Source organism: Pelophylax lessonae (genome assembly GCF_965119305.1).
Source record: "Pelophylax lessonae genome assembly, chromosome: 11".
In the NCBI taxonomy this organism is placed as follows: domain Eukaryota; kingdom Metazoa; phylum Chordata; class Amphibia; order Anura; family Ranidae; genus Pelophylax; species Pelophylax lessonae.
In genome coordinates this window covers 123,700,411-123,727,586 of record NC_138778.1, presented here as the reverse complement: position 1 = coordinate 123,727,586, position 27,176 = coordinate 123,700,411, and the positions used below count along the sequence as shown (strand labels likewise).

The 27,176-nt window shown below is 41.9% G+C and overlaps 1 protein-coding gene across 1 annotated transcript in view; it reads left to right on the top strand.

Moving 5' to 3' along the window:
- LOC309566339 (cytohesin-1) overlaps positions 1 to 27,176 on the top strand; it is a 76,133-nt gene that overhangs the window by 25,818 nt on the left and 23,139 nt on the right. Inside the window, exons 2-9 of the mRNA XM_082271453.1 lie at positions 6,293 to 6,375; positions 10,713 to 10,777; positions 20,587 to 20,653; positions 20,737 to 20,855; positions 23,010 to 23,090; positions 23,187 to 23,299; positions 24,533 to 24,681; positions 26,544 to 26,656. Coding sequence (XP_082127579.1) covers positions 6,293 to 6,375; positions 10,713 to 10,777; positions 20,587 to 20,653; positions 20,737 to 20,855; positions 23,010 to 23,090; positions 23,187 to 23,299; positions 24,533 to 24,681; positions 26,544 to 26,656 — 790 coding nt within the window. The remainder of the gene's footprint in view (positions 1 to 6,292; positions 6,376 to 10,712; positions 10,778 to 20,586; positions 20,654 to 20,736; positions 20,856 to 23,009; positions 23,091 to 23,186; positions 23,300 to 24,532; positions 24,682 to 26,543; positions 26,657 to 27,176) is intronic.

Genomic DNA, 27,176 nt, shown 5'->3' with positions numbered 1-27,176 from the left:
TTTAAAGGATCAGGGTTTTTTTTTTGTTTTTTTTTTTTTATTAGGGTTACAAACATTTTAGGATTGTCTTTGTACATAAGACATCCCCTGAAAATAAGCCCTAGTGTGTCTTTTGTAGTCAAAATTTATTTAAAGCGGAGTTCCACCCAAAAGTGGAACTTCCGCTTTAGGGAGTCCTGACCCCTGACATGCCACATTTGGCATGTCATTTTTTTTGGGGGGGAAGGGGGGACCTAGTTTTGACAGGTACCCGCTCCCACTTCCGCTTGGAGCGCCGCGGCGCCCTTAACGGAAGTTATCCTCTCCCCCCTCCCTCCCTGCAATCTTCTGGGACACGTCAGAGGTCCCAGAAGATTGCCGGCCAATCACGGCGCGCAGCGCGACTCGCGCATGCGCAGTGGGTACCCGGCTGTGAAGCCGCAAACTGTCATAACCGGGTGCCCACAGCAGTGATGCCGGCGCCAAGGGAGAGGATCGAGGCTTCGGGCGGGCGCATCGCTGGACCGTTGGACAGGTGAGTGAATGGCTGGAACTCCGCTTTAAGACCCGGTCTTATTTTCGGGGGAAGCACAGTACATAAAAGAAAGCTGAAACCATTTTACTTTACATTTTTAGCAAAATTGGTGATGATGGTTAAAACAAATTTAAACAAGTATAGTAGTGCTAAAAAAAAAAATAGGGGAAAATGATGTAGAAAGGGTCTGTATAATACTTGCCTTGGCTTATTGCTCTTAATAACTCAGACATATTTTATACAATGTAGATCTTCTATACCCAAAATGTTCAAAAAGACCCAATAAGCTGAAGCAAGCAATATTTTTCCTTTTTTTTTATTTGGAATAAAAAAAAAAAAATGTTCAAACGCCCTATTGGTATGTTCCTGATGAATTGAGGCTGTGCAGTCGCCACTTCGGACGTCACATCCAGTAAGGACTCGTATAATTTCCGGCTAGTGGAACACACGCCTATATTACCCAATATATCGCTTTGCTATCGACTCATTATATATGGAGTGGGAGGACTTCTTGGGGAAGTGCAAAATCCATTACCCCCCCAGTCTTGTGAAAGTAATAAGAGGAGAGACATCTCTGGAATTTACACAAAAAGCGAGTGAGGCCTTTCATGGCCACTTGGGGTTGGTAAGTGTGAATTTTTTCCCTCACTGTAGTAGAGCATGTTTTTGAGTGAATTCATTTAGCCACATTTTCCATTTGAAGCAGGGTAATTGGCAGAATCTTAAAGGACCTGATTATGTCTGACTACTTTTATTTTGGACTGTTTCACGTTTTATACTTGTTTATAGGTAGCGCCATACCTTAATACCTTATTATTATTATTATTATTATTATTATTATAATATATATATTTTTTTTTTTCCTATATGGTTATTTTATATTGGTTTGGGTTTGGACGAATGATTAGAGCCTGTTCACACTACCACGACCAGAAAGTCGCCCCGGGACTTGAAGAGACTTGTTTAGAGACTTGTGTATTAAAAAAGAATAGCGCACATATGCAAAAGAAATTATTACCAAATTTTCAAGACAATCCATAAATAAAAATGGGGATTTGGTCCCACCATATGGCCATATAGTGCTCAAGCCCACCACTGCGTCAAAGTACCCCATTATCAGTGGGTCCTACACTATCCATGAAAAAGAGATGAATCCAGCCTTTCTAACCCTTGGAGATAATACTCCTTGCTAGGAAAGATGTGCAAATGCACTATAGGGGACTCCTCCTATATCCACTTGATAGTGGACACTGATAGAGTACAGGTGTGTGTGGGGGGTGGGTGAGGGCTACTCAACCTCGGTAGTCTGGTCAGACCGAATAGATAATAAACAAGCAAAAAATTTGGGGGAGCATACCCATGTATTTCTAAAGCTGGTGCAGCTATGAACCAAAAGACATGTGTATTAAAAAAGAATAGCGCACACATGCAAAAGAAATTATTACCAAATTTTCAAGACAATCCATAAATAAAAATGGGGAAAATTTTTTACTTGTTTAGAGACTTGTTTAGAGACTTGTTTAGAGACTTGGGAAGAGACTTGGGAAGAGACTTGGGAAGAGACTTGGGAAGAGACTTGGGAAGAGACTTGGGAAGAGACTTGGGAAGAGACTTGGGAAGAGACTTGGGAAGAGACTTGGGAAGAGACTTGTGCACTACTTTGAAGAGACAGGCGACTTTGTCTGTGGGGAATGCCTGGCTAATCTCTTTCTTCTTCCTGGAAAGTCTGATAACAAGTCGCTTCAATTAAGATAAGGAGGCGACTCCCATTGAAGTATATGGGACAGTCGGATCACAGGTCGCCTCAAAGTAGTACAGGACCCTTTTCTGAAGTCGGAGCGACTTCAGTAGTGCCAGTTTAGGCCCGGTTCACATAGGGGCAACGCTACTTCGCACCGCGCCGCGACCTCGGAGCGGCCGCCACGGACTTCATAACATTGAAGTCTATGGCGGTCGCCTCCTGGTCGCCCCAAAGAAGCTCCGGACCCTTTTTCTAAGTCGGAGCGACTTGTGTCGCTCCTATTAGAACGGGTCCGCAGATTTCCTATGGGAGGCGACCTACGGCGACCTGTGAGGCGACCAGGTCGCCTTAGTGTGAACGGGGACTAAGACGGCACTGATTGATTAACATTGCTTTTGTTATGTCAAGCGACCTGGGGCTACACAAGTCACCTCACAAGTCGTGCTAGTGTGAATGGGCTATTACTGTAACTCTATATACTCAAACATTTCAGTGTTATTTTTATATGGAAGATTGAAAAAGGCTGCATACTGAGGTGTAGGCGAGCTCTAAATACCAGAATTGCTAAAATAACTAGGACATGTTATGAAAAGAAACTAGTTGTTTCTGGGTGAATTGCATGATAATCGAGCAGGTTCAGGTATTCATAAATGATACTGTTATTTAAGACAAACTTTAGGCGCATTTGTTCAACTTGAAGGCCTTGTGCACACAAGGCATTTGCCCAGCGCTTCTACATGCCTTTACTCCTGGCAGCTGCGTTTTTTATTAAAAAAAAAAAAAAAAGATTGACGTTTGTAAAGCACGTCGAAATGCAATTGCTCCTGGATGGGCTGGCAGTGGGTTTTTTCTTTCTGCCTCTAAATTCCTCTGCCACTAAACTCCTCTACTGCCAATGTGTGCATTAACACATAGGCTATAACATGCAAGGGTCTTTAGAGGCAGAACAAAAACACCAGACTCCCCTAGGAGCAGCATTAAAAATGTCCAGTGTGCATGAGGCCTTGGATATTGTGGGGAAGGGTTAGAACTTTTTAGGTTTCAAAGCTGAACTCCATTCCGCACAAAAAATACTCCTAATGCCAAAGCACAACATGGCACTTGATGGGGCCCTCTTCCTTTAGGCTAGACATAGTTAAGGGCTAAAAAAGCTCTCTGACTGGAGTTAAGGGCCGTACACACTTGACGAAAATCGGACGAAATATCCTCCGATTTTTTTTGTTTTTTCTCTGTCTTCTCAGCGTTCATTACCGTTTTTAGTCGACAGTGCATAAATGTTCACAAAATTTTTCTTTTTTTTTTTTTTTTTGGGACATTTGTTCCTAGACTTCCAGGTTGTCAGCAACTTCAGATAATGCGCGGTCTTTCGTATCCAATTTTTCACGGACGTACTGCATACACATTAAACGAAAATCGGTCGTCTGGGGACGGACGAAAAAAATGTTGGTGTTTGCCCCTCCGGTTTTTTTTCGTTGAAAATGTCGGCATCGGCTGCTGAAAGTTGTGTACACACTAGCCGAAAATCAGACGATTTCACATCGGGCGGGGATTTTCGGCAGATTTTCTACTAATGTTTACCCCACTTTAGGCTTTATGCAACTCAAAGCTTTGTTTTTTGATTTCCCTCAGCCAGCTACAAACTTTAAACCTAAATATATATGCTTATTACCAGTCCTTGGCCTGTTTCGGCAGTCCTAGGTTAGAAGGAATGACTAGAACAGTGCCCTAAAAAAAACCCATATCTCAGCTAGCCATCAGCAAGGCTCAGAGCATAAATCGCTCCTAAATGAAGGCCAGCAAAAGCTTTCCAGTTGGCTTAAAAAAAAAATGTGTAAAAATGGCTGGGGGGCGACGACATGGGGAACAGTGTGGAATGTGAAGTGCTCACATCTGGTGACTGCTGTTGCTGTTTATGAAGATAAGAGCAAGGAAGTGCTCATAATTTTTTATTTTTTTCTTAACTTCATTGAAGTGTATTTTTTCCAAAAAATTGTATTTGAAAGACCGCTGCGCAAATACAGTGTGACATAAAATATTGCAACAACCGCCATTTTATTCTATAGGGTCTCTGTGTGTGTGTATGTGTGTGTGTGTGTGTGTGTGTGTGTGTGTATGTATGTATATGTGTATATGTATATATATATATATATATAAATATAATATAATATAATATAATATAATATAATATAATATAATATAATGTATATGTGTATGTATGTATATGTTCGGGGGTTCCAAGTAATCTTCTAGCAAAAATTACAGATTTGACTTGTAAGTAACAAATGTCAGAAAAAGACTTCGTCTTTAAGTGGTTAAACTGCCCTGCTTTACAGACCGAAGTTAATCCCTTTGATCTAAAAGAACGAAATGATGCATTGTTTGTTTTTATCTCAGTGCTGAGCAATGTTGTGATAATTCATTTGCAGAATGGCTCTTCACTGAATCATGGAAATGTCGGATTAAGATCGTGATTTTTTTTTTTTTTTTTTTTTTTTTTTAACGATTCATCCTGCAGCTTTACTCTGTGGCCATCTACTAGGAAGTTTATTGCCAGTGGTGCAGGCTAGCAGAGTGTATAAATATTTGGCAGTGAACTTAAGAACTCCATCTTCCCCCCAGGGCTTTCTGCCTGGGGTAAGATGTAAGTTGTATGTCTGATCCTCTTCGGTCTGGTGCCTATAAAGATTGACCTTGTGCTTGTAAAGAGTCCTAAGGTGCTGAATAAAGCTTGCCATACAGGCACTGATTTCTTTAGTTGGGCTATTGTTTTTTGACAGCCAGCGTTGCATATACTGCTTGAATTGCAGACAAGCCATCAGGATTAAGCCAAAATTTATAGCCGTGGCCAGATTAAAAGGATTAATGACCATGTAGAAATTTCACAATAGGGATGGCGGTGCCTCACAGGGTCTAAAATTGGCCTTCGCTGATTTGTTTTTTACATTTTAGCAAACAACTGAGATGGATCGTGGACCCCCCCCACTGGGATATTGTATTCTGAATCGGAGCACACTGATAAGTGGCTACAGCCAATTGACTGGAGTCCCTGATCGGCAAATGTTTTCCAACATTCTCATTGGACAGAAGTCGATCTAACAATCAACTTCTGTCAAATAGATGTGGCCTTACATTGATTGAAATTCGACTGATCTCTGCTGAACTGGCCGAATGTTGATCTATCTATGGCCAGCTTTATTGGGGTACTGAAGAAGCTTGGTCCTTGACTCTCCTCGAACAGATAGTAGGTGAACCACCAGGTACTTTTGCAGCGAGGAGCTGAATTTTTATCCCTTTTCCAGAGTCTGCCATGTCTATAGGTGCCCTGTGCCCCAACCCTCACGCCCAGACATTTGAGTAGAGTTGATAAACTCCATGTTTGATCTAAAAACGGTGTAACCCTCATCTGTACACATCACCTCCATTATTGCCAAGGATCTGAACTTGCTTTCTGCCTCTAGGTCAGGGATCTCCAAACTACGGCCCTTCAGCTGTTGCAGAACTACACGTCCCATGAGGCATTGTAAAACTCTAACATTCACAAACCTGACTAGGCATGATGGGAATTGAGTTTCTGCACAACTGGGGGGTCATAACTTGGAGACCCGTGCTCTAGGGTGTAGAGAGTGGAGCAAACCAAAAGGGGAGGGGCTTGAGAGGTGAGCATGACATGCAAGTCAAAATGGTCTTAATTTATGATCTCTGTACAGTGCACAGCTTTTCATCACTTCTCTGCAGTAGATAGTTACACTATACTACAGGCACATTTCTATTGTCAATTTGTGGACTTTTTAGTCTAGATTATGCACTTTAAATAACCATATTATTAAAATGAATTCTTCATGTAAAACCGAGGACCACAAATCCGCATAAATAAAATACCTTATTAGTTTGAGTAAAAAATACCTTTCTTGCCCTAACTGAAAAAAACATGGTACTTTTGGTATTTATTCTTTCTATTGTAAGATATGCTCTGCCTCCTACTGAAAAGATTCATGTATTATTTTGTTTGAAATAACCATGATATTCTCTTCATCTAGTATCCGGTGACCTGACCTCGCAAGAACGAGATGAACTGGAGAACATCCAGCGTCGCAAGCAAAAATTGCTGGAAGATATACAGGTGAATGTCCTCTATGGTATTACCGTCCGAACCCTGCTCTGTTCTAGCCAAACACTAACACATTTATCACTAAAATGGTGCTGTATTCATGAATTGTAACATTGACAAAAATAGTGTTCCAAGTGTATGAATAATAGCCAATTCCCTAGCCAAGCTGCTCAGTTTGGACCTAACTCTATGCGCACACCAATGTCAATGTGTAATGAAAAAAGTTTGAGTAGCACTAGGGACAACCGAATATAAAAGCCAGTAAACTCTTTTAGAATTGCAATATCCAAAAAGTGTTAAAACATTACATATCATAAAAATCATGTCCTCTCCTTAAAGAGAACCAGTCCAAATGTGATGTTTCTTTAATGATTATTCCAGCATATTACCCAAAAGACTTGTCCATTAATAAATTGCAACACGTTCACTCTGTGCTCCGCTGCAAATCGAGTCTAGGCTCCAGTGGGAAGCAACTGCAAATTGTATCACATACCCCTATTAGATCTAGACTCACCAGAAATATTTTGACCCTTTAGATGGATAATGGGTCGGTAAGCGCTTTTATAAAATTGTGAGAACCCACCACCCTCTACCACACTGGGGTCAAAGGATTTCTACACCGTTGTTCTCAAGCAATGCAAGACATCCAGAATGGTGACTGCGCTTAGGCAGGTCTTTTTACAAGTCATGCTGAGCTTCAAAAAAGGTCCCTTGTCCCCTAGTTCCCATTGGTGGAGAGCTATGGATGAAGGAACACTTAGAAGTCAGTGCATTGGATAGAGGAGGTCTTGTCTGTTTGCTGTTCTTTTCTAGAGGACCCAGAATGCAGTTGGTGGAATGTAGCGAAAAATAGGAGGGAACTATGGGACTTTAAATGAGTGCAGTTGGTGGAATGCTATCAGGGTCAGCAATGCTGGTAACATGACAGGACGTGGTGCCATTGGTGCTGGTAACTAACCTGAGATGAGGAAAGGTAAAACCTATGGTCCACTGCATTTTAAAGCAATGCCCAATTGACATTGACCAAATGTCATCATGCCAAGACCACCTGCACAAGAATAAACAGTCAAAAGAGCCGGCAACTCGGAATGTTAAATTCCAAGTAATCTTTATGGAAAACGATGTAGAGGTTAAAAAAAAAACAGGGACACAATAGTTAGATCTCTATGTTGTTCCTGCTTTTTTTTTTTTTTGTTTGTTTTTTTTTTTTACCCCTGCATTGCTTTAAATTCAAGAATAGGATTTTACCCTTGCGAGTTGCCGGCTCTTTTGACTTTTTTATACTAATGGCTTGCAGAGATTCCAAGCAGGGCACTGGTAAGGCATTAAACCACCTTCTGAAAAGGAAGAAAAAGGGAGAAACCAAAAGAAAGTGGGACTTTAAATATGCCTCCGAGAACACCACACACAGAGTTTATATAAAAAATACACATTTTATTAGGTTTACATACTTATTCAAAATAGCCACATGGCATAAAAACAGAGTTGTATACTATACAGTACAGAGCATCACGATATTCAAGTTTGTGTATATGTTCAAGGATAATTTGCTTAATGCATTCATGTTGACTATTGGTAGCGAGAGCTCATACTGGTGATTGATTGTTCCATCCACTTGAGGGGCTAGGATTGCTTTTTGTACATCTTAAGTATACTAATGTGCCCTGTCATGCCTGGAACCTCCTTTTCTGCATACTAAGGCGAGTTGCTGGAGCTGGTTTTTCATTGAAAAGTGGCATTCTTATTTAAATCATAAGATATCTCCATCTGTCTACCTTTTATGTTGAGGGTAGGTTCCATGGGCTGGTAGGCCTAATCCTCTTTTTGGAGACGTTTTTAACTTTTTTTTTTTTTTTTTTCTCTCATGTGTTTGTGGATGGCATACATAGTAGCTATCAATTAATATCACAGTCAGCGCTAGATACTGTATATGCTAATATGGTCCTGAAGAAGCAGGGGCTCCCACGAAACACGTTAACCAACCTATCTTTCAACCTATCTTTGAACATATACATGAACTTCAATCTCTCTACCAAATATATCATGATGCTCTGTACTGAATGGTATAAAACTCCTATGTTTTTTAGGCCATATGGCTCTTTTTAAAGTATGTAAACCTAATAAAAGTTGTATTTTATATATATATATATATATATATATATATATATATATACATACTGTGTGGTGTTCTCAGAGGCCTATTTAATGTCCCACATCCTTTTGGTTTCTCCCCTTTTTTTTTTTTTTTTTTTTTCCTTTCGATTATATATGGGATGATGCTCATGAGAACATGTGAACTTTTAAATGGCATTTCACCCCCAACTTCTATTCAAACTTTACACCTTTTGAAAAGGATTACAGGGTAGCAGCGCTGTCGGTTTTTGTTATTGGGCTGCAGAAGAAGCTCTTTGGAGCCCTGCAGGCTGTGTCCACCAGGGCTAGTACCAGGCAACCGAGAATAACATGAGAGTAGGGATCACACTGTTTATCTGCACAGCAGCCTTCTGCAGCAGAAATTTGCCACTGAATAAACCTGTTCTGACATTTTAGAACTGCTTTTTCATCATTAAAATGTATAGGTGACTAGCGGGAGGATCAATAAAACATACTGAAAAACTTTGTCTGGGCCTGCATTACTAAAACCACATCTGTTGTCATTGGGAAGTCTAAAAGTCATGTTTCTTTTGAAAAAGCCCTATATAGAGGGCATAGTAAAATCTGTCAGATTTTATTCTTGCCATCTATGTCCCATTGCAAAGATTTCCCTTCACTTCCTGTCCTATAGCCAAAACAGGAAGTGAGAGGAAACCCCTGCAAATTAAGGGAATTCCTTCAAGCCTACCAAGGTCACCAGAACTAGTGTCCCCATTGGAAGATTTCCCCTCTATTCGTTTTCTGGGGGAAACCCAAAACTTGGTATTTACTTTTACTTTCAATAATAAGGGTAAACAGGACTACAGGGTGAATCTCCTTAAGGCTCCATTCACACTACCGCAACTTGTCAGGCACCTTGGTCAGCCTGACAAGTCGCGGTCCATGCAGTGCTACAGGACCCATTCCTTAGACTTAGAAAAAGGGTCCTGTACTACTTCGGGGAGACCTGGAGCGACTTGCATTGACTTCCATTATATGAAGTCCGTGCAAGTCACGGTGCACGGGACTTCACAGGTCGCCCCGAAAGTCGTGCCACTTCAGTGTGAACCGGCACTAAAGGATAAGTCCACGCAAGACCTAACTAACGCTAACCCTGCTCTGTGCCCCATTCTAAACCTAATCTATCTAACCCTGTAAAGCAAAAAGCGATGTGCTTACTTTTTCTGCACTCGTTCCGGTCCAGTCTCCAGCGGCAAAAGCTTTCTACAGGGGAGGACCGACAAAGGCTGTAAAATGAATGGGAAGGGATGTCACCCATAGAGTTACTATGGGGCTTCCGTTGTCAAGTGCCTCTCCTGCACCCGCCTCCACACTGAATCCGCTGCTGACAGCTCAGCGTGGGACCAGACCAAATCAGCTGCAGAATAGGCAAGTACAGTGATTTTCTGCTTTACAGGGTTAGATAGAAGAGGTTTAGAATGTGGCACAGAGCAGGTTTAGCATTAGTTAGCTTTTGCTTGGACCTATCCTTTTAATAGGGGTACAGCTATAACAAATGACAAGCTTTCTAATCCCTCTTCATTCCATTTAAAACTAAAATAAAGTACTGTATTGAATTTTTACTTTTAAGTAAAGTTTGTTAATCAGGAAACAATAGAACATTAAAGTAATTTGTAAAGTCTTGTTTTAAAAAAAAATAAAAAAAATAACATACATGTTATACTTGTCTCCTCTGTGCAGTTGGTTTTGCACAGGGCAATCCAGATCCTCCTCTTCTTGGGTCCCTCGTTGCTGCTCCTGTCCCCTCCCTCCTATCAAGTGCCCCCCACAGCAAGCAGCTTGCTATGGAGGCACCTGAGCCAAGCTGAATCTCTGTGTGTCCATTCAGACACCGAGCTGCCATTCCGCCCTGACCCCTCTTTCTCCTGATTGGCTAACTGACTTTGAGAGCTCCGCGAGCAAATGGCGCCGCTCAGTTGTCAGGCGGGAGAGTCTCAGACAGCCAAGGGACTCATGGACACGCTGGATAGCGATGGGGCTCAGGTAAGTATTAGAGGGTGCTGGGAAGGCTGCTACACACAGAAGGCTTTTTATATTCATGCATTAAGATATAAAAAACCTTCTGCCATTAGAACTCCTTTAAGGCTGTCTCCATCTAGGTCTGTTGTGACCTAATAAAAAAAAATGTCCTTGAATATGTTTTTCTGTAAATGTGATTTTTACCATTTTATTTATTTATTTTTCTTTTCTTTTAGCGACTTAAAGAAGAAATAGCAGAAGTAACAAATGAAATTGAAAACTTGGGATCGTTGGAGGAAAAGTAGGAAGTGTTTTTTTTGCTTGTACTGTGTACTTTCTTGTGGAAGACACCTAAAGTCCCCATTGACACATTTTATAACTTTGTACAGATATGTTTCCAGAAAGCTGAAAAGCTTCAAGCTGAGCTCTGGGGAAATGTAAAAGTTACCCGTGCAGTGGAACTCCCCCTGCGCTGCAAGGATTACATGCTCATTATTGACTAGGGTGCCATGAAAAAGAAATGTTATTTCCTTAACCCTCCCGCAGGCTCTTCTTGTGACCGGTCTTATGATGTTGCTCCTCTTTCAGGCTCTGCCTGTTGGTCACGATCTATCCATTGGTCACACTCTGTCGTTGTCATGTACAATGCAAGACCAACAGTCCTGCATTGCAAGGTGGGGACGTCAAAGATTCGACCACAACTCGGAGCATCGGACAGAAGAGAAAAGTGATGGCTGACGCTGGCATCTTTTTCATGTTTCTGTAGACAAAAATGAGCATTTAACCCTTGCAGTAAAGGGTGACCCACACTGCAAGGGTCGTTTTTGAAACTTCCCAGGCATTCGGCTTTACAGCAATTCATTGAGAACACTTTAGAACAGCTAAAGCTGGCCATACTTTATACAATTTTCTTGTTCAATTTCCATAAGATTTACCTTCAACTATGTAATGCAAGGGCCTGCCTTATTGTGTATATAAATTGAAAGTGTTTTAGGTTTGGCCTCATATGGTTTTGGTAAATCTAAAGGGAAATTGTACAATGTATGGCCAGCCTAAGTGCCTAAAGCACACATCTGACTTTTCACGGTTTAATAAGACCATCTGACAACTATCTTCATATTGGAGGATTTGAGACCTAACCAGACCTTGTACTGATAAGGGGAGGAGAAGAAAGTAATTCTAATTTGGCAACCATTTTGTTTCACCTTTGCATTGGGAATATTGGTAAATGTGTATCTTAAAGATGGTATGAATTATAACATGCAAGATCAAGATGTTAGATGTAGAAATGTATCAAACCAAACTGATTGCTTTATTGTTATAAAAATGACACTTTCAACTTTATGTGTATTTTTATACACAGTGTATATACAGTATATGTGTGTGTGTGTGTGTGTATATACACTATATATTACTAAATGTTTTGGGACACCTGCCGTTAAACACACATGAACTTTAATGACATCCCAGTCTTAGTCCGTAGGGTTCAATATTGAGTCGGCCCACCCTTTGCTGCCATAACAGCTTCAACACTTATGTGAAAGCTGTCCACAAGGTTTAGGAGCGTGTCTATGGGAATGTTTGACCATTCATCCAAAAGTGCATTTGTGAGGTCAGGAACTGATGTTGGACAAGAAGACCTGGCTGGCAGTCTCTGCTCTAATTCATCCCAAAGGTGTGCAGTCATGTTGGAACAGGAAGGGCCAACCCAAAACTGTTCCCACAAAGTTGGGGGCATGAAATTGTCCAAATTGTCTTGGTACACAGCCTTAACAGTTCCCTTCACTGGAATGAAGGGGCCAAGGCAAACCCCTGAAGAAAAAAAATATATATGTATGTATATATAGATTACTGTGTGTGTGTGTGTGTGTGTGTGTGTGTGTGTGTGTGTGTGTGTGTATGTATATAATTATTATAACTATGTATGTGTGTATATACATACACGATTTTTTACTGACTAACCTTTTTAAATATATGGCATAAAATTGCTTTGAGACTTCCAATGTCTGATAAAAACCTCCTGTAGGCTAGCTGATAAGGGCCACTACTTTGATGACTCACTTGGTAAATGGGCTTCTTCCAGCACACGTAATACTGCCTCACATGTGAAACTGTGACTAAAGTGCCACCTGCTGTCTAAATAGAAGAACAGCATACTAGCTTAGTGTTTAGGACCATGGCGATTCTGGGCTTGAAAAGATATGCACTAACCACACTTTCTTTTTTTTTTTTTTTTTTCTGGGTGCTTCAGGATCCTCTCTAATGACTGAAAAATGTTATAGTAGTACATCTTAAATGCTCCTGGCAGTCAAGTACCAAAAACCAGTTATGTTACGCACAATGTTCATAACATAAAATAAACAAATGTATTTTTTACCTTCCCTGATTGAGGCAAGTCCTCCTCCATTGAGTCTCACAATCTCCCCCCTCTGAGACACTGCTGCTGACAATGGGAGGGTTTCACCAAGATGAGCAGTGCTGTCAAAGCAATGGGCAGGACTAGGAGTGGCCGGGTGCTGATTGACAAGCTACAGACTTGTAAATAAGCAGTGACAATGCTGATAAACTTGTCCCATGCAACACCTTCTCCTCCCACTGTAGTGCAACCAGGCACCTCCATCATGAGAGTGACAACAGTTGCTCTGAATTCTGGAGCAGTGCAGGATTGTTGCCACACCATCACATTAGGTAAACTGGCAGGAACAACAGGTATTTGTGGGACTACTGTAAGTGCAGATGTACTATTAAAGGGAAAAACTTTTTTTTTTTTTTGTACGTTTTGAGTAGAGTGGAGACGGATTAGAACCCTTGTCTGTTTTTATTGCTGTCAGTGCTCCCGTTACAGAGAATCCCTCTCCTTGTTTATCCTAAATGCGTTCTCCTCAAAAGTAAAAGTAAAATCTCAAATTTTGGGTTGACATCAGAACGATAATAAAGGTGAAACCTTCCCACAGGAACACTAGTTCTGGTGACACTCCAGGATTCCCTCACTTTGGAGGGACTTCCTCTCACTTCCTGTTTTGGCCATGGGACAGGAAGTGAAGGGAAATCTCCCAAATGGGACACAGATGGCAGAAAAATAAATCTGACAATCTAAAATGGGGGGGGGGGGGAGTTACACTTGCCTTTTTAGTTACTTTTAAGTGTTGCAGCACTTTTTTTTTTCTCAAATCGTCTTACAGAGCCGCATCTGAGAGATAGGCTCCTCCCACCTGAAACAGGAAACACAATAGTCCACCATTATAAAAATGTCTTCTGCCTCAGTTGTATTGTGTTTCCTCCGGGTTCCACAGGAACTGCAACTGTTTATTATTTTTAGTCTCTGTGCTAACTTGCAAAAGGCTCCCTGGCCAGCCTCCCATCCAGCTCAGTGAGCTTTGGGCAGTGCAGGTCAGGGGCAGCACATTGGGAGAAGCTGACCCCCACTTGAGGTTTCACCCCCTACTGAAGGGAATGCAACCATCCCCCCAGCTGTCAGGATGTCTGCGGCATCTTCACCCAAAACTGCACCTGGACGAGCCAGCAATCCTGCCACGATCTTCTGGGCTAGTTCCTGCTAGCTACAGCTATCCTCCTGGCCAGCATACCTTACTCAGCATGCCACGCTGTTGGAGGAGCAAGATGGCCATGGGACTGGAGCCTCACGACACTTCTGGTGACGCGCTTCCGGTCCACAGCCATCTTGGGTAAGGTGGAAGTCAGACAATAGAACGGTAATTTCCGCTGACATCACTTCCGGGCGGCAGCTTGATTTTTTTTTTTTTTTTAAAAGCATAAATTTACTGAGAGCCATAGCAGATACATTGGTTATCAAAGAGCAAAAAGTTGCGGAGCTTTCATTACACGATAAGATGTATAAAGGCTTACAACCGAAAAAAACAAGAACATTTCCGGTACATGAGACTAAAACGTAAATGAGAGTAAATGTAGTCAAAGAATGGGAAGAACCGGAAAAGAAGCTCTTCACCCCAACTGCAATTAAACGCAGATATCCTTTCACAGAGGAGGATACTAAATCCTGGCCAAAATGCCCTAAAGTAGATGCCTCCCTCGCCAGAATCGCAAAAAAGTCTGACTTTGCTTTCGACGACTCTGGGACTTTCGGCGATCCCTTGGACAAAAAGGTAGAGGCACTTCTGGGAAGAGCTTGGGAAGCTGCCGCAGCAAATCTGAATCCAGTCATAGCTTCCACCTGCACAGCCAGGACCTTAATAGTCTAGTTGATGCAGTTGCAAGAGCTGATAGCGGTACCCCAAGAGAAGAGCTGTTAAAAACCATACCCACACTAATCAGAGCAGCAGCATTCCTCGCGGATGCGTCTGCTGACTCTATGAAGATATCGGCCAGGACCACTGGCCTATTTAATTTTGGCTAGGAGAGCCCTGAGGCTGAAGTTATGGGAAGGGAACATCGCTTCCAAAAAATAGATCATGCGGCATCCCCTTCACGGGTGATTTACTGTTCAGACCCAAGTTAGACACATTTCTAGACCGAACCGCAGCCAAAAATAAGGGGTTTCCTCAAACCAATAAGAAGCCAGGGAAAGCGCTCTTTCGTCAGTCCAGGAGATTTAATAAAGTGGGACCAAAGAAGCGCTGGACACAACAAAACAAAAAAGGCAAGGGAGATTTTATCCTCAAGCCTTCAGTTCCAAAAAACAAAAAGCAATGACTGTCTCCAGGTGGGGGGCAGATTGGCGTTCTTTGCTCATCCGTGGACGAAAATCACGAAAAAACGGATTTGTTGTTCGTACGATAGCAGAAGGCTAATCGATAGTTTTTCACTCGCCCCCCCAACCAAGTATCTGGTGACGACACTCCCAAATTCCAGAGACCAAGCAGAAGCCTTTTTATTTTGTGTTGGAGAATCTAATAAAATAAAAAGGGATTTGTCATGTACCGCATGAGGAAGAAAAGACAGTCTATTTGCACATATTTCCAGAAAAAAGTCATTAGGCAAGCTAAGGCTCATACTGCGCCTAAAACGATAAGGTACAAAAGATTCAGGATGGAATTCATCTACTTGGTCAGAAATGTTCTCCCGGCAGGAGTGTTTATGGCCACAGTAGATCTGCAACATGCATATCTACATGTACCCATACAAAACAAAGCCATTATAGATACCAAATATTTGCGGTCCAGGGTCCGGCTAAACTATATTTCCAATACACAACTCTACATTTCGGCATCTCTTCCGCGCCCAGGATTTTCTGAAGAAAAAATGGCAGAAGCCTCAAAAAACCTAAGACAGCAAGGCATAGGTGTGGTGCCATATCTAGACGATCTACTATTCTTTGCCGAATCGGCAGACAGACTGGATTCCAATCTACACAAGAGCATCTCTTACTTGCAAGGCTTAGGATGAATCGTGAACAAAGAAAAATCGCAATTAACCCCAAGCCAGAGAGTCATATACTGTACTTGGGCTACATACTAGATGCCAAAATAACCAAGATTTTCCTGATGGAGGAAAAAGTTGAGAAGATCAAAGAAGTGATAGAATCCCTAATAGAGACCAAGTTCATGACCATCAGATGGTGCATGGCAGCGTTGGGACTAATGACGTATTCTTTTCTGGCCATCACCTGGGCCCAGCTCCACAGGAGACCTCTATAAAATCACATTTTTGCCCGATGGGATGGCAAACCATTGTCCCTAGAGACTAATATTTCAGTTCCTTGTGTAATCACAAGGATGCTCCAGTGGTGGCTCAGCCCGCTAATTTACCTTGAAGGACACAGACCAATCCTGTGGGGATCACTATGGTCGCCAGCGCTCTGAGTTGGTGTGCACATATGGCGAACCGCTGCGCACAAGGAAAGGGGAACCCCCACTGATCTCAAGCATGCTCAAACCTGAGGGAGCTAACCGCCTAATGGAGGCGCTAAAAGCGTTCTAACCGGCGATTCAGGGCAAAGACATCAGGATTCAGTCAGACAATGCCGCAACTGTGGCATACCTAAACAAACAGGGGGGGGGGGCAAAATCGACCCTTCTAATGGGCCTGACAGAAACAACACTGTCGTGGGGTGAGAGAAACATCAGATCCATCTCAGCCATCCATCTGAAGGGAACCGACGACAAGCTGGCAGATTTCTCAAACCGAAAACCCATAAAACAGACGGAATGGTCCTTCAAGTCAAAAAGTCTTTTTTTGTGGATCAACCAAGTCTGGGGGGTGCCCAAAGTGGAACGGTTTGTGGCAAAAATAAATCTGAAGCTCCCAAAATTTTTCTTTAAACCCTACAGATGGGAACATGGGGGAAGATGCGTTCAACCAAAGCTGGGCTCCCCATCTGTGTTATGCATTCCCCCAACTGCCCTAATACCAAAGTTGGTACAGAAGATCGCACCCCCTTTGCCTCAGAGGTCATGGTTCAGTCACTTTAAAAAACCCTCAGTATTCAGCCACTTCTAACACTTCCAGACATGCCGAACCTCCTAGCGCAAGGGCCAGTCAATCACCCGAACCACAAGGTCATGAAGCTTTCAGCCTAGTTCCTGAAAGGGTGAGGCTACAGAACAAAGGTCTGTCAAACAGGGTGATTGACACCATCTTAGCCAGCAGAAAACCTGTGACTAGAGCCATCTACGAAAGTGAGGAAAAAGTTTTGTCTTCTGGTATGAGAACAAAGGAGACCCCGACAAGGGGACTTTTCCAGCAATCTTAGATTTTTTTTTTTTTTTTACAGGAAGGAGCAGCCAAGGGCATTTACTATAACACTTTTGAAGGTTCAAGTGGCAGCACTATCTTCCAACCTAGACATTAGGCTGGCAGAGAAGACAGCTCATAAGAAGATTCCTTCTCTCATTTAAAAAGCTAGATTTGTGAAGTTCAGTAGAACCCTGACATGGGACCTCTCCACAGTACCTAAAGGATTCCTCCCTGCACCCTTTGAACCATTGGAGGAATGTTCGAATAAATACCTCACACACTAGAAACCGTACTCCTGGTTGCACTTGTGTCAGCAAGAAGTCAGCGAAATACAGGCTCTATCCATGATAGAACCATATTGAATTCTGACAGATAAAAATTATCCTCACACCAGACCCAGCTTCCTACCAAAAGTCTCTTCAACCTTCCACAGAATTCAGGATGTGGTTATTCCCTCCCTTCCAACTTCAATGAATAGCAAGAAAAGAGTCCTCTACAAAAAGCTAGATGTAAGAAAGATCCTGGCCGCTTACCTCGAGAGAACTAAAGATTTGGTAAAAAGGACCACACTATTTTTTTTTTCTCCATGCAGGAGTCAACAAGGGGAAGCCAGACTCAAAATGTACAATAGCCAGATGGCTAAAGCTTGCAATTCAGAAAGCCTTCTAAGCACTAAACCTTGCCCCGCCGAGCAGAGTCACGGTCCACTCAACCAGAGCTTGGGCATCATCAAGCACCGAAATTTCTAATTCTGTTTTATTTTTTTTTTTTTTATTTTTTTTTTTTGTAATCCAGAGGCCAGAGTTCTGCTTCTGATGGTTTCTTATCAGAGTGAGAGTGAGAGAGAGATACATTAGAGACTAGCTCTTGTTGTTGAATAAATTGCTGACTTTCATGTCAGCTATACATACAGTAGATATAAAAAGTCTACACACCCCTGTTAAAATGTCAGGTTTCTGTGATGTAAAAAAATGAGACAAAGATAAATAATTTCCGAACTTTTTTCACCTTTTTTATAATGTGACCTATAAACTGGACAACTCATTTAAAAAACAAACCATTTGTTTTAGTGGGGGGTAGCAACTAAAAAAAAAAAACTAAAATAATGTAGTTGCATAAGTGTGCACAACCTCCTATAACCGGGGATGTAGCTGTGTTTAGAATTGAGCAATCGCATTCAAGCTCATGTTAAATAGGAGTCAGTAAACACCTGCCATCATTTAAGGTGCCTCCGATTAACCCCCAAATTAAGTTCAGCTGTTCTAGTAGGTCTTTCCTGACATTTCCTTAGTCGCATCCTATAGCAAAAGCCATGGTCCGCAGAGAGCTTCCAAAGCATCAGAGGGATCTCATTGTTAAAGCGGAGTTCCACCCTGGAATTTTTTTTTTTTTTAAAAATACCCCCGGGACAGTCGGGGCTAGTACATTCCACAATGACTAGCCTCTGATCTGTCCCGGGTTGCACTTACCTGTTAGGACAAATACTTACCTTGAAAATGTCTTGTCCAGCGCTGCCATCTCAGATGTGGGCAGCTTGAAGCCAGCGAGATCCTCTTCTGCGTCCTATTCCGCCTTCTTCGGTCCCACAATGCCCTGCGCTGGCCCCAACGTCACTTCCGGGTCGCGCGCGTCATCCCTCCACAGCTTCTGGGCATGCCCAGAAGCTATTTAGAAGGGGATGACGCGCGCGCCCCGGAACTGACGTCGGGGCCGGTGCAGGCGCAATGATTCCTGGGAGCGATGACGTTCAGCTCCCAGGAATCATTGCAGAGCCAGGAAGTGACGACGGGCTGCAGCCGAGGAAGAAGGAAGTAAGGTAAGTATATTTTCTTCGCTATGAGGTAAGTAAAAAAAAAAAAAATGCGATTATCCATTTCTTTTTCAGGTGACCCGGAGCGAGAAGATGGAGGTAAGTATAAAATTAGGGTGGAACTCCACTTTAAAGGTATCAGTCAGGATCAGTCAGGAGAAGGGTACCAAAATGTCCAAGGCATTAGATATACAATGGAACACAGTGAAGACAGTCATCTTCAAGTGGCGAAAATATGGCATTAACTGAACGTCCCTCCAAAATTGATGGAAAAGACCAGAAGAAAACTGGTCAGGAAGGTTGCCAAGGGGCCTACAGCAACAATAAAGGAGCTGCAGGAATATCTGGCAAGTACTGGCTGTGTGGTACATGTGACAACAATCTCCTGTAATTCTTTATATGTCTGGAAGACATGCAAGACAGAAGCTTTTCCTATGAAGAAAAACAATCAAGCCCAGCTAAATTTTGCTAAAACACATCTGAAGTCTCCCAAAAGCATGTGGGAAAATTTTTGGCCATAATTCCAAAAGATATGTTTGGCACAAAAACAACACTGCACATCACCAAAAGAACATCATACACACAGTGAAGCATGGGGGTGGCAGCATCATACATTGGGGCTGTTTTTCTTCAGCTGGCACAGGTGCCTTAGTCAAAGTAGAGGGAATTATAAACAGTTTCAAATACCAGTCAATAATGGCACAAAACCTTTAGTGCCGGTTCACACTACTCCGCCTTGTCAGATAAGTCGTGCTCAATTCTGTGCAATGGGAACCGTTCTAATAGGAGCGACTCAATTCGCTCCGTCTTAGAAAAAGGTTCCTGCACTACTTTTGTCCGAAGTCGGAGCGACTTGCATTGACTTCCATTATGTGAAGTCAGTGCAAGCCGCGCCGAAGTTGCGGTGCACGGCGACTTGTTCAAGTCGCCCCGAATTAGTGTCGCCATAGTGAGAACTGACTCTTAGGCTTCTGCTAGAAAGCTGAACATGAAGAGAAACTTCATCTTAAGCATGACAACAACCCAAAGCATACATCCAAATTAACAAAGGAATGGCTTCACCAGAAGAATATTCAAGTTTTAGAATGGCCCAGCAAGAGCCCAGACCTGAATCCGATTGAAAATCTGTGGGGTGATCTGGAAAGGGCTGTGCACAGGAGATGCACTCACAATTTGATAAATTTGGAGTGATTTTTGAAAAGAAGAGTGGGTAAATATTGCAAAGTCAAGATGTGCCATGCTAATAGACTCCTACCCAAAAAGACTTAGTGTTGTAATATCATCAGGTACTTTAACAAAGCATTAGTTCAAGGGTCTGCACACTTCTGCAACCATATTATTTTTGTTTTTCATTTTTACTTCCCTCCACCTAAAAAGATTTGAGTTTGTTGTTCAACTGGTGGACACATTTCTGAAATGATTTATCTTTTGTCTCATATATTTTTTTTTTTTTTTTACATCACAGAAACCTGACATTTTAACGGATGTGTAGATAATCTGATATCCGCATTAGTGCTACTGCAAGGATGCATTGTCCGTATTTATTTCATTGTGATGTCTTATTATTTTAGTTCTTTTGTCTTCACTATCCTTATCGCATCAGGTTACCCTAACGTCTGTTCCAATTATAATTTATTGTTTAACAGGAAAAACTTGCAAAAGAATAAACAAGTTGCAATGGGAAGAAAGAAATTCAACATGGACCCTAAAAAGGTATATATGATATATTTTCCTGCAACCTTTTCTAGATGAATTCAGTGAACCAGGAAGCCAATATTGTTTTTAACCTTCTGAAGGGTATCCAGTTCCTGATTGATAACGAGCTCCTGACAAATACCTGTGAGAGCATTGCCCAATTCTTGTACAAAGGTGAAGGACTGAATAAGACGGCTATAGGAGACTATCTAGGAGAACGGTAAGATGAATGACTCACTTATGTTTTTACTTTCATTCTGTTTCCCAATTGGAAAGTAAAGAAAGAAAAGTTAACTCAATGTTCATATATTCATTTTGGTCATGTAAACAATTTGTTCATTTTTCATTCATATTGCAAAACATTTATTGTAAAAAAAATTGTGCAACAGGCCTCAGTTTTAGGGCCATTATAATGATATCATGTGAGCTTTCATTGCTGACCTCTCCTACTTTTTATGAATATTTGCTGACATTCTGATACTTGGCTTCACTAACTTCGAGTCATTGACCCAGGTCAAGTGTAGAGGAGGAACTGACACTTCTCCTTTTTACTGCATGGTTGTTCTGGGTTTGTACCTCAAGTATTGAAGTCAAACACAGCCAGCCAGCTAGCCTTTTCAGAAGGAGACCGATGGTAGATTGTAAAGATGCAATCCTCAAATTTCTCGCATGACAGGTATACTTTAATAAAGAAGCAGGAAAGGTTCCGAAGTTCTATCCCCATGATCAGAGCAAGCAAAGAGTTTCTCCCCAACAGGCATAAAGTCACACAATAACTATATTTTTTGGACTGATGCCTTTTTATAACCTAATAACCTATTTCCCAGACAAACATTCAAGTTTCTGGTCTCAAGGATTGGGTAATGGCTGTATTTGTGAGACTGCCATCTTTTCCTCTGTAAATGTGTTCTGTAAGTTCTACTAGGTGGGACTTTATGCTTGATCTGATACCATTTTTGGGCTTAAGGTCTTCGTGGTGATTTCTTGAGCTGCAGGCAGTACCCAGTTGTTGTTGTTTTATATCAGGCTTGTTCGCAATTTACTGTGTTGCTCACTCTTCGGATGGGCTTCTTTTGGAGGTCCTGAAGTTTAACGACTTGCTGTGTCTCTCAAAGGATGTGAAAGAAAATAGGATTTTATAGACATTCTAAAATCCTTACTTTGGGGGTCTATTAAGGCAGTGGTCCTCAACCCTGGCCTACAGGGCCCACTAACAGGCCAGATTTTCAAGATAACTGAATATCCCAGGTGATATCATTTGCTGCTCAGTGATTGCAGTACTCTAGCCTGCATCTCCCCAAGGTAATACCTAAAATCTGGCCTGTTAGTGGGCCCTGTAGACCAGGGTTGAGAACCACTGTATTAAGGGACATGGTCCACTCTTTCTGTGGTTATGATTGTGCTCGTAGTACTGCTTTGCAACAAAACTGAGGCATGCTGGCAATTGGGGTTTTAGCCCACGTTCACACTAAGGCGACCTGTGAGGCGACCTGGTCACCTCACAGGTCGCCGCAGGTCGCCTCCCATAGGGAAGCTGCGGACCTGTTCTAATAGGAGCGACACAAGTCGCTCCGACTTGGAAAAAGGGTTCGGAGCTTCTTTGGGGCGACCAGGAGGCGACCGCCATAGACTTCAATGTTATGGAGTCCGTGGCGGCCGCTCCGAGGTCGCGGCGCGCTGCTCGCACCGCGATCTCGGAGGTCGCCCCGGGAAGTAGCGTCGCGTGTATGTGAACCAGCGCTTACTCTGTGATGTTTTATTTGCCAGTGTCCAATCCTCTTGTATTTGGCAAACTAACCTGAAGGTTTACCGGCATGGATTGTGCTGCCATTATTTTTTGACACACTAAAGCAGGGATCCTCAAACTACCGCCCCCCCCCCCCCCAGCTTTTGCGGAACTACACATCCCATGAGGCATTGTAAAACTCTGACATTCATAGACCTGATTAGGCATGATGGGAATTGTAGTTCCTGAACAACTGGAGGGCCATAGTTTGAGGACCCCTGCACTAAAGCAAGGCGCCTCTCGTGCACTTGAGTTGCATCACGCAGTAACCTACTACCATGTACTGTGGTGCGTTGTGTCATAAATATAGGGTGCATGTCCATTTTTTAAGTGTGGTGTGCAGCTCATTTAACTGAATAGGCTGCCTTAATACAGCACACATTAATGTACAATATAAGGCACTTCAACAGACTATGTAGAAGTAAATGGGATCAAAGAGTTTTTGAACTTGGCACCAAATATGGAGTAATCCATTATTGTTGGTTGTTTATTACAAGGTATTTAGAGATTGTAGAATAATGCCAGAAATCCAGTATTGGGTAACTATTGATCAGCAAATTTTTGCTAACCACATCTTATCTTCTGCAGAGATGATTTTAACATTCGCATACTTCATGCCTTTGTGGAACTTCATGAATTTACAGACCTTAACTTGGTGCAGGCACTTCGGTAAGTTTGGGTCATGCATACAGCTAGAAAGGGAAATATCTGTCAATTAGTCTGTTGATACTTACTATAACTCTGTTTCTCTCTTTGTCTCCCCAGCCAGTTCCTCTGGAGCTTCCGATTGCCAGGGGAGGCTCAAAAGATTGATCGTATGATGGAAGCATTTGCTCAGCGGTACTGCCAGTGTAATCCAGGAGTCTTTCAATCAACAGGTTCATTATGCTTGCCTGTTTTTTTTTGCACTGAGATTTTCTTCTATTCTTTCCTTTTTAAGAAAATTCCCTGGAAAGCACAAAACTGGTTTCTGTAATAGGCAATGCTAGGAGTCATTTTGATGTGCTAATAAGCAATCTAATGATGTTCAGGTTTAACAGGGATGTGTGTCTTAACTCAAGTTTCGGTACTTTTTTTCTGATACAGCTGAGCTCATAGCCTAGGGATCTATGATTGGGGGGGAGGTAGGATTTCAGCTAATGGCGACAGCAGCACAAAGGAGATATTCTACTGACTGTATGTAATGTCCCTTGTATTGAATACATTTAGGATTTAGGTTGTTGGTAGCCTTGCTTGGGTAAATAAACAAGTTCTTAAAGAATTGAAGTATCTTTGCTATATACAGGCATACCCCACTTTTAAGTACACAATGGGACCAGAGCATGTATGTAAAACGAAAATGTACTTAAAGTGAAGCAATACCTTTTTTCAATTCTCAATGCATGTAAATACACTAGCTCCATAGGAAATCTTGGTCAGCTTGACATGGCATTGCTCCCAAACCATGTGACAAGGACACCAAGCTTGGGGAGCATGTTAAGGGGATCCAGGACTAGGACATAGTAGATTACCTAGGCAAGCTGGCCGGCCACAAACAGGATATGTTGTAGTCCTGGGTCCCCTCTCGGTGCTCCCTAAGTTTGGTATCCCTGTCACTTATGGTTTGGGAGCAGTGCCATGTCAAGCTGACCAAGAGTTCCTATAGACGCCAATGTTAAAAACCGGGAGTAGTGTCATGCCAAGCTGAACAAGCTGTGTCCTTACTCGCGAGTGTACGTAAAGTGAGTGTACTTAAAGCGGGGTATGCCTGTAATCCCTAACAATGAACTCTTATCTGCTCCCCTTTTATGTATGATTGAAATCCTTTAAGTATATCTGTTGGATGAGTGCAAAAAATACTGTTGACCTACCAACCTAAAATAACCAAAAGTTTAGGAATTTGGTCATATGATTTCTGCTGCAGGACAAGATAAGATTTTGGATTGCTCCAGTCTTCCCATACAGCAGAGTTAATGTGACCAAAATGCCTATGAATTTGTATTTGCTATTTTATGACCAACACAAGAGAGGATAGAGCAGCATTCCCCAAGTAATAGTAATTTGGCCCTTTTTGTTACTCTATTTTACTACATTTTATTATTCACTCATTCACCTATTTCCTCCTCTTACAGATACCTGCTATGTATTGTCTTTTGCCATTATCATGCTGAACACCAGCCTGCACAATCCCAATGTCAAGGACAAACCAGGTACAGATCGTTTCATATCCATGAACCGTGGCATTAATGACGGAGGTGACCTACCTGAGGATCTGCTGAGGGTAGGTGCAGATGTGGGCATATATACACTATATAGGGCTTTTGGCAAAAAAAAGTTGATTTAGGTTACTTTTAATTCCCTTCTCAGTTTCTTTAACACACGCCATTATATTCTGTATATCACCTAGTAATTACAGCTGCAAGAAAAAGTATGTGAACCCTTTGGAATGATATGGATTTCTGCACAAATTGGTCATAAAATGTGATCTGATCATCCTCGAAGTCACAACAATAGACAATTATTCTGCTTAAACTAATAACACACAAAGAATGAAATGTTGCCATGTTTTTATTGAACACACCATGTAAACATTCACAGTGCAGGTGGGAAAAGTATGTGCACCCCTAGACTAATGACATCTCCAAGAGCTAATTGGAGTGAGATGTCAGCCAACTGGAGTCCAATCAATGAGATGAGATTGGAGGTATTGGTTACAGCTGCCCTGCCCTATAAAAAACACACAGCAGTTCTGGGTTTGCTTTTCACATGAAGCATTGCCTGATGTGAATGATGCCTCGCACAAAGAGCTCTCAGAAGACCTACGATTAAGAATTGTTGACTTGCATAAAGCTGGAAAGGGTTATAAAAGTATCTCCAAAAGCCTTGCTGTTCATCAGTCCACGGTAAGACAAATTGTCTATAAATGGAGAAAGTTCAGCACTGCTGCTACTCTCCCTAGGAGTGGCCGTCCTGTAAAGATGACTGCAAGAGCACAGCGCAGACCGCTCAATGAGGTGAAGAATCCTAGAGTGTCAGCTAAAGACTTACAAAAGTCACTGGCAAATGCTAACATCCCTATTAGCGAATCTACAATACGTAAAACACTAAACAAGAATGGATTTCATGGGAGGATACCACCGAGGAAGCCATTGCTGTCCAAACAAAACATTGCTGCAGGTTTACAGCTTGCACAAGAGCACCTGGATGTTCCACAGAAGTACTGGCAAAATATTCTGTGGACAGATGAAACCAAAGTTGAGTTGTTTGGAAGAAACACACAACACTATGTGTGGCAAAAAAGAGGCACAGCACACCTTCTTAAGTGGCCCAGTCAGAGTCCTGACCTCAACCCGATTGAGATGCTGTGGCATGACCTCAAGAAAGCGATTCACACCAGACATCCCAAGAATATTGCTACACTGAAACAGTTCTGTAAAGAGGAATGGTCAAGAATTACTCCTGACCATTGTGCACGTCTGATCTGCAACTACAGGAAACGTTTGGTTGAAGTTATTGCTGCCAAAGGAGGTTCAACCAGTTATTAAATCCAAGGGTTCACATACTTTTTCCACCTGCACTGTGAATGTTTACATGGTGTGTTCAATAAAAACATGGCAACATTTCATTCTTTGTGTGTTATTAGTTTAAGCAGACTGTGATTGTCTATTGTTGTGACTTAGATGACATTTTAGGACCAATTTGTGCAGAAATCCATATCATTCCAAAGGGTTCACATACTTTTTCTTGCAGCTGTATTAGTCCTTTTCAGAGACTGACTGGAGATGTCAGCTCTTCCAGACACTGCTCCCTATTTTTTCTTCTTGCCCAAATATCTCACTATTCTTTACCCCTTTTCTCTAGCCAGGTGTTTAGTGGTATCTAGGAGCTGGCTTTATGTGATATTGCCATCTCCAGCAGATCCAGTCCAGCACTAAGCAGTGAAATGTTCTGTCTGATGTCTGGCCCATCTATAGGGGGACCAAGGCAATCAGCAGAAAAGAATGGGCATGTTGCCTAACGCCCACCCTGACCTTTGACAACATTAAGTAACTTTTAAACCTTGCACAGAATTCAAACTGAAGTTTTCCTTACGGAGTTGACATAGGGTAAAGTTTTTTTTTTTTTTTTATGTACTTCCCTCAGAATCTGTATGACAGTATAAAGAACGAGCCCTTTAAGATTCCAGAGGATGATGGAAATGACCTCACACACACTTTTTTCAACCCTGACCGTGAGGGTTGGCTGCTGAAGCTTGGTGAGTTTTCTTTTTTTGGTAAAATCATAAATGAATAAAAAAGTAAAAAATAAAAATTTATATATATATATATTTATTTATTTTTTTTCTACTGCAACTTTTAGAGCTGTTTTCCTTTTACACAATGCATGCCTTTTTTTTTTTTTTTTTTTTTTTTTTTACAGATTTTTTTTTTTCGGTGAAACAATCTTGTCTTTTAGAAACTGTTGGCATTAAATGGGCAGTATGATTATTATTTTCACTGGAAGGGAATGATCAGTCCAGTTGTAAAATTTAGTTGAATTTAAAATAATCTCTAGCTTTGTTTTATCAAACTATTGTTTTTGAGGGAAAAGATCATTTTAAAAATATTAAATCCAGATCAGTTGATCATTTCCATTGCCTGACTGGTCAACGGTAGCCTTCTAATGTTGGGAATGCATTAGAGCCAATTGGAAAAACAATGGCTATTGAGTGTTGTTGGGACCAGAGAGTAGAGATGGGCTCAGGCGTGTTCCAGTCCCCACATGCCTGATCCTGCT